Source organism: Penaeus monodon, chromosome 38, assembly GCF_015228065.2.
Source record: "Penaeus monodon isolate SGIC_2016 chromosome 38, NSTDA_Pmon_1, whole genome shotgun sequence".
Taxonomy (NCBI): Eukaryota; Metazoa; Arthropoda; class Malacostraca; order Decapoda; family Penaeidae; genus Penaeus; species Penaeus monodon.
Genome location: NC_051423.1, coordinates 30,002,186 through 30,009,685, shown reverse-complemented (window position 1 = coordinate 30,009,685; position 7,500 = coordinate 30,002,186). Strand labels below are relative to the sequence as shown.

Sequence of the window (7,500 nt, the reverse complement as noted above, 5' to 3'; positions counted from 1 at the left end):
CTTCTTGAAAAAACATTTTATCCCTCAAGTTATCTTCGAGTAATACATTTATGACACATAAGTGTCTCAGTATAGATGTTAATAATAATTTCCATAACACATGTGACAAATTAGAGCTATATTCTTTCCAGGTAAGAACAGGTGATAAACTTTAAAATTTCTTCATTCGATGTCAGTCGGTGACATAAATATCCTGCGCAGTGCCCTTGAGCTTCACACACCTCTGTCGCGCTCAGCAAAACACAGGTGAGACGCGTTTAACTTACTTATTCGTTTAGATTTTGAAAGGTATGTATACATGGTGTAGTGTGTAAGTGAGCTTGTATATATATATGTATGTATGCATGTATGTATGTGTGTGTGTGCGCGCACATCCACATCCACACCCACACACACACGCACAAACTCAAACACATACACACTCATATATACATAGATATTATACATGTATATATGTATATTCATATACATATATACATTTCTATATATATACATATATATTTATTTTTAGTTCTGTGTGTTTGTACATAAACAAAGGGTATTAAACCATCTGCTACAAAATGGAAAACCATCATAGGTAAACAAACCTTTTTTGAGATCATCATGGTCACGTTTTCCTTAATCCGTGAGAACGATACAAGGAATAAAACTATCATTAAGGTGTGTATAGACGGACAGATAGGTAGAAAGATAGATGAATAAAGAGAAGAAGAGAGGAAGAGAGACGAGGACGGGATGAAAGTGAGCAAATAAGAAAATCAAGAGAAGAGAAGAATGAGATAAATAACAGACAATAGATGATTAGATATCCAGGCAAGTGAAAAGATCACCGTTTCATCCGACCCTTTGTTTACAGGATCTGATTCCCAAAATGGTGAGCATCAAGGCAGTTCTGATCGTGTGCGTTTTGGTGGCCGCGGTGGCTGTTTCTCCCGCCGATGCTGTTCCTACGAGACACAGTAAGATATTTTTTTTTTGCTTCAGTTGAAGTGTCACTGATATATCGTTTCTTATCAATCTGATCATATAATCATTCGCCATTGATATTGCGGGAATAGCCATAAGTTAAATTCCCTGTTTATCAATGCCGTTATAAAGGAAAAGAGAGAGAGAGAAAAAAAAAACAGAAGAGAGAGAGAGAGAGAATACCAAAATAATACCAATGAGAAAATGTATGCGGCATTTCACCATGCAGATTAAATGCATAGTAAAGAGAATGTAAAGAAAAAATTATCACTATCATAACTTTGTCATGAACAAAATACTCGTACAGCGTGAATCTTAAGGATAGAGGCTAATGAAACAAACCCATTTCTTTTCGTTTGATTTCTTTATTATGATACTTTTTATCTATCACATTACCTCTACCACTACTATCATCATCATCATCATCATCATCATCATCATCATCATCATCATCATCATCATCATCATCATCATCATCATCATCATCATCATCATCATCATCACCACTATGGCATATACATAAGCACGATTTTGTAAGCCATTTTGCCAATAGACCACGAGGCTGTATGCACGTGGCTCTAAATCCAATTTAGAACCATCAAACCAGTGAGGACATAGATGACGATTTTATCTGACCTCGTCTGACCTCTCAGTTCGTGTTCAGCGCCCGACGTGATAAGGTCAGTCAAGCCTTCGCCCCTCAGGGCTGGCTGGCTGGACCCGCGATCACAGCGCTTTACGCTACTGCATAGTAGTGTGTCCCCTTTACATGTGTTACATGTTTACATGCTTCCACGATCGACCATGTCTACAAAACCGCTTGAGTACACATTTTGGGCCTCTTTCCTTTCCTTCTCTCATAAATGTGTTAAGCCATATGTGCAGTCATTCTCATGCTGGTTTTGTTGGGTAAAAGTGCTAAGTGACAGCAAATGGCACGTTCTCACAATATTTTTCTGACCTTAGGTCGCATTACTGTGTGATCATGGTATGTGATCAACAAACATGAATAGTGTTCATTAGTTAAGTAATTAATTAATTTCTCTCGTTATTAGAGATTTCTATTGTTTCAAATGCAGTGAGTTTAACGCATTCGTGATTTTATTTCTTACGAATATCAATCATATCATTTATTTCTCTTCTTGTGCATTTTCCCGTCTTGACCTAACCGTACTTTCTCTTTCCCTTCCGGTCGGTCAGGACGTGGAAAGGGTCAAGAGATGACCGCTCGTTTTTCCCGTAATTTGGTTGTTGATGTTGACATCTTGGGATAACTGTAACATAGTTACATTGTTTACTGGTTTACAAGTTCTATCGGTGCTAGAATGGAGCTTGTAATGCGATTTTTTTATAAATTTATTATTTCGAGTATAGTGTTAGGATCTTCCCCATATTACAGTGCACAGGGATGCCTGATATAAGCCAGGGTTGCATAAATCGCCTAATAGATCTCCGCTCCGACGTTACAATAGTAGGTACAAGTAAAACCGAAGTTATTGGTTCGATCGACAACTTTTGAGTCAGTGTGACCCGCAGATACATCCGTCAATTAATGTAGGACTAAGGTTCAAGCTAGAATCATTATTCGCTTATTAATCACACCTTTCTCGTCCTGTAGAAGTTGCTTGCATGTTCTGGGTACATCCCAAGCGATTGTGTGATTTGTGATAGAGACACAGGGAATGTCACGAGCGCCCATCACAGGTACACAGAAGAGAGCAGGTTATTTATAGATTTTCCCGGCTCAGTTTGCTTCATTCTATGGCATTTTGGTATGGGAACCCCCTGTCGATGAAGTCTGACATGCATAGCTAGACATGGCTACCTCGGCAGTTCAGAATTTCTGACCCTGAGAAGATTTGCTTGTTAGAAAGCTTGTGAATATTTTTTTCATGTCACCATTCATTAATGTGTACATTCTTTTGCATATCACTAAATGTTGAATTCAGTGTGGTAGTTGAAATAATTTTGTATAAATAGTATTGCTAATTTATCTCAGTATTGTTATATTGAATGTTAATCTTTATGTTTGTGATTCATTCTCAGTGTGAGCTCACTCTCACTTTCATTCTCATTCATGCTCACTGTCGTTCACACACACACACTCACTCATCCACACAGAGCAAAAGACACTGAAACCTTTTCATTAATAGAGTTTGTTGCTGTCGTAGTTGCAGGTGTAAAGATCTATGATGTATCTCTTTTGTCCACGATTTTGTCAGTCGTGATGAGTAGTACATGATGTAGAATTTCTTGTTTTACATTGATTTCTTCTCTGTGTGACGACGATTGGTTCAAGTAAATCTTTGTGTATTGCCGTTGTCGTTTCCCTTATCTACTCCTATATCAATCAGAGATGGTTGGTAGTTCAAGCCAGGTCCATGTGGATTGCTACTGAAGTCTCCCTCTCCTATTTTCTTCTTTATCCTTGAGAAAGTAAAAGACACACCCAAAAAAAGACGAAAATAAAGTAAAAACGACAATTAAAAACTGCAAATTTATATAAATAACCGGCTAGTAGCACCTAACATCCCCTCTTCTCTGTTGCCTTTCTTTTTCTCTTACTATCTTGGCCTTTATGTGTATAATCTGGCTTACCGATATCCGAAATGGCACCGAAGGATGACCCTGCTGCAGAAACGGTCACCTTAGGATGCTGTGGGAAGGATGTCACTGGAAGATCGCTATGGGTCTGTGGACCAGGATGTTTGGCAGAGCAGGTAATAAGTCTCCCCATGATGTAGTGGAAGGATGCCGTTAGCCGGGACGCCCGAACATCCAGTACAGCGCAGGTATTAGCCACCCTGAGATGCCGAAGGGGACGCCTCCTGCCCGGACGCCCGTAGATCCAGACGAAGATTATGAGGACGTGAGGACGAGCATGCAGCTGAGAAGGACCTGGACGAGATCTGTGAGGACGTGTGGACGAGGACGCCGCCGAGTTAGACCTGGACGAGGACTATAAGGAAGTCTAGACGAATCCAAAGTCAAGGAAGACATGTGCGAGACCTTCGAGGACGGACAGATTAAACCAGGGACCAGGAAGAAAAGGACGCCAAGGACGAGCAGCTACGAAGATGCACCAAAGATAATTCACACGAACCAATCAGGACCAGGCAAAGTGGGTCACCCCTTGAGGCCAAACTAATGCGCCTTGAGGGCGAGGCGTTCATAGATGGCCGAGTAATATAGCGTATACATAAGTACGGTTTCTGTAAGCCATTTTACCAATAGACCATGTGGCAAACAGGTTCTAAGTTCCAATTTAGAACCATCAAGCCAGAGGGGACGTAGATGACGATTTTATCTGACCTCATCTGACCTCTCAGTTCGTATCCAGCGCCCAATGTGATAAGATGAGTCTAGCTTTCGTCCCTCAGGACTGGCTGGTCGGACCCGCGACCTCGCGCTCACCGTTTACCCTAAGACATCATCTTGTGTGTTCCCCTCATTGTGTTGTACTCTCCATAATAAAGAGTCAAGCCGTCATAACAACCATGACTCCCCTGCTAGCCATTGTAAAAGAGTCCAGAGACTCTTATAATCACTCTCAGTAGGCCCATTGTTATCATTGTTATAATATATATATATTTTTTTAGGTAGGCCCCGTCCTCGGCCTCAGCCGAGGCCAGGGACGTGCCCAGATACGAGCGATATCTTCTCCATCTGCGTCGTGACAGAACGCAACTGTTTCTCGGACAGCGAATGCGGACCCGGACAGAAGTGCTGTCCGATAGGCTGCGGGAATGAGTGCCTGGCTGTGGGTGAGTCCCAGGTGTTGATGCGTTTCGTTTGACTGAAAAAATATGTATTATTCTTTGGTATATATATTGTGAACTGCAGTAAGTTATGTTTGACTGAAAAAAACAACATTATCCCCTGGTATATATGTTGTGTGCTACAGTATGTTCGGGAAGGTGACATCAGTAGTGGGATATTGTGTAGTATATTATATCCAAGGAGGCTAAACTATATCATGTTGGATGAAAAAGTATGTTTGTATAATGAGATGCACATTATATACTTATAGCATATGTAACGATATCAACGTGACCTTTCTTATTAGCATGCCAACTTGAAAAGGATAATGAACATACGAATATCATAAACACAGTTGTTACTACATATGCATTATAAATTGATCTATGCTTTATATCCTCGTCCTAATCTTCTTATTCTTGTTCTATTCCTAGTTCCTCCTTACGGAAGTGGAAGGTAAAGGAGACAAATTTCAAGCTGCTGACGTCATCGCGGTTGGCTCAGAAACTTCTTGGGAAGATCATTAATGTGTGATGAGTCACTGCAAATAAAATTGAGTGGCTTATGACTTTTTTCGTTATTGACCTTGCACTGGAATTGTGATGGATTTTTTTTTATAGTTCGTTTGATATTCTTTTTTGACTATTTCTTTTGTGGCATTACCTTATACACATACATTATAACATATTAATTATTATTACAGTATACTATGATAATGATATACTATTTATTATTACTTTATAATATATTACACCACGACACACACACTATAATATGTTAATGATATAACAATGATTATCATAGTACAATGTTAATTATGATAGTATATACACACATGTTAGTGTTGGTCGCCACAGGATCTGATACATTTTAAAAATGAATAGTTTCCCTCCTTGTTTCTCTTTATCCCTCCCTCCCTCTCTGTCTCTCTTTCGTTTTCTCTACCTCATTCTGTCGCTGTCTGTATATCTGTCTGCCTGACTGTCTCACTCTCTCTCACGCAGTTTCTCTAGCTACATTCCCACCTCTGTGTCTGTTTGAATGACGTTTAACGTCATTCTCTTGTTATGTCATAGCGCACACCTGCGGTCGTTATGTGTTTTTCTGTTTATAATTTTCCATTTCTTCGGAAGGAGAAATAGGTTAGGTTATAGGCCAATATTCATATCGAATGAAGTACTAAATTAATTAGATAGTCACACAGTCAACTCTTAGAGCATGTTACTTGAACTTGCTCTAAAAATAACATCTAACCCAATTATGAGAATATATGTTTGTTACTGACAAGCAGATTCACTGAGTCTGCAAAACTGAATGTGACTCGAAAGAAACTACTATCTTCAGGCGACAAAAAGCTCTATTTTATTTGTCAGAAAATTGCATACTGAAACACCCTCTGGCATCGATTTATAAGCCAGAGGCTTTTAACTGATTCAGATTTTAGTGAATCTTCAACTCTCGCCGGATGTCTGGCGATAGCTAAGGGTTGATAAATGTTCTTTCAAAACGCAAAAGATAAAAAGAAAAAAGGGGCATTTTTCTGGTGATTACTAGTTAACTATTGGACGCGAATTTGGTCTTCCGCCAAACTATGTTCTAGTGCGTCTAGTTTGGGAAAAGTTTATAGTTACAAGCCATTACACGATCCCACTTTGCATTTCTCTACGCTTCCCTTCCCCTTTTCTCCACTTCCTTTTTAAACCTCATAAAATGTAGCACTCTGAACATCGAGGGAGAGGCACTTAACTCTCAAATGAATAACTAAAAAAAAAAAAAAAAAAAAAAAAATGGAAATGGTAAATATTGTCAAAATGAAAGAGTTGAGCTAAACCAAAAACTCACGCACAAATAACATACCGATAAAATAAGCCAAAAATAAGCAATAAAGTAAAAAAAGAGAGGTCTGTGCAATCGAGTCACAGCAGCTGAGGGATCGGGTATTACCAATCGTATGAAAACGATTCATGGGAATTTCGTATGAAGCTTTATAAGTTAATACAAAATTATTATTCAAAAGTTCTCCTTTTACAAATACGCCTTTTCCTGAATGTTAGTGAAGAAAAAAATGGTCTCATTCACAATCGCTAATTTCTTAAATATGTTAGATATAATAAAATAATTTAGACTGAAAAAAAAACCGCTCTGAGAATTGACTGAAAGAGAGAGAGAGAGAGAGAGAGAGAGAGAGAGAGAGAGAGAGAGAGAGAGAGAGAGAGAGAGAGAGAGAGAGAGAGAGAGAGAGAGAGATAGAGGGGTATTACTACTTTATTAATTTGTTCATTTCTACGTATGCAACCTAGCCAAATTCTTCCTAATTTAGGACCCAATTGTCCGATTTTCAATTGTTTGGTACTGATCTCCGTCTCTTACAGCACTCTAGTCATGTATCAAATTTAGCTGAAATCGGAGGAAATCCACTGACACATTCGTTAGTAATTATAGTGCGGCTAATCTCAGAAAAAAAACAATTGGCAACTGATCCTGCACCCTGGGTCATGTTAAATCCGATTCTTGATTTATTCGACGATTACAAATGTTTACCCGACGCTATTTTTTGGTCACCAAATCGCTTAAACGCAATTTGGACAAAGATAGTAACATAGTTATCCTTGATAAATCTGATTATATAAACAAAGCTGGCACTCTAATACCATGACTATCCCAATGTTTTTTTTAACACTTTTGGCTTTATGACAGGGACCTCTATCATGCATGAAAAAGCAGCCATTATCTGGGAACTACTCGAAGTTGGGACAGTAGACGTCTATGAATGAT

At 38.9% G+C, this 7,500-nt stretch overlaps 1 protein-coding gene across 3 annotated transcripts in view; it reads left to right on the top strand.

The window, feature by feature from the left end:
* The window catches only part of LOC119596884 (chelonianin-like), a 21,694-nt gene extending 16,401 nt beyond the window's left edge, over window positions 1-5,293 (top strand). The window contains exons 1-4 of one of the 3 annotated variants that reach the window (XM_037946235.1): window positions 124-246; window positions 857-959; window positions 4,566-4,730; window positions 5,160-5,293. In XM_037946235.1, the coding sequence (XP_037802163.1) occupies window positions 872-959; window positions 4,566-4,730; window positions 5,160-5,185 (279 nt within the window). In that variant the 5' untranslated portion in view covers window positions 124-246; window positions 857-871 and the 3' untranslated portion in view covers window positions 5,186-5,293. The other 2 variants (XM_037946237.1, XM_037946236.1) reach the window with 2 other exon arrangements.
* Window positions 5,294-7,500: the final 2,207 nt, after the last annotated feature.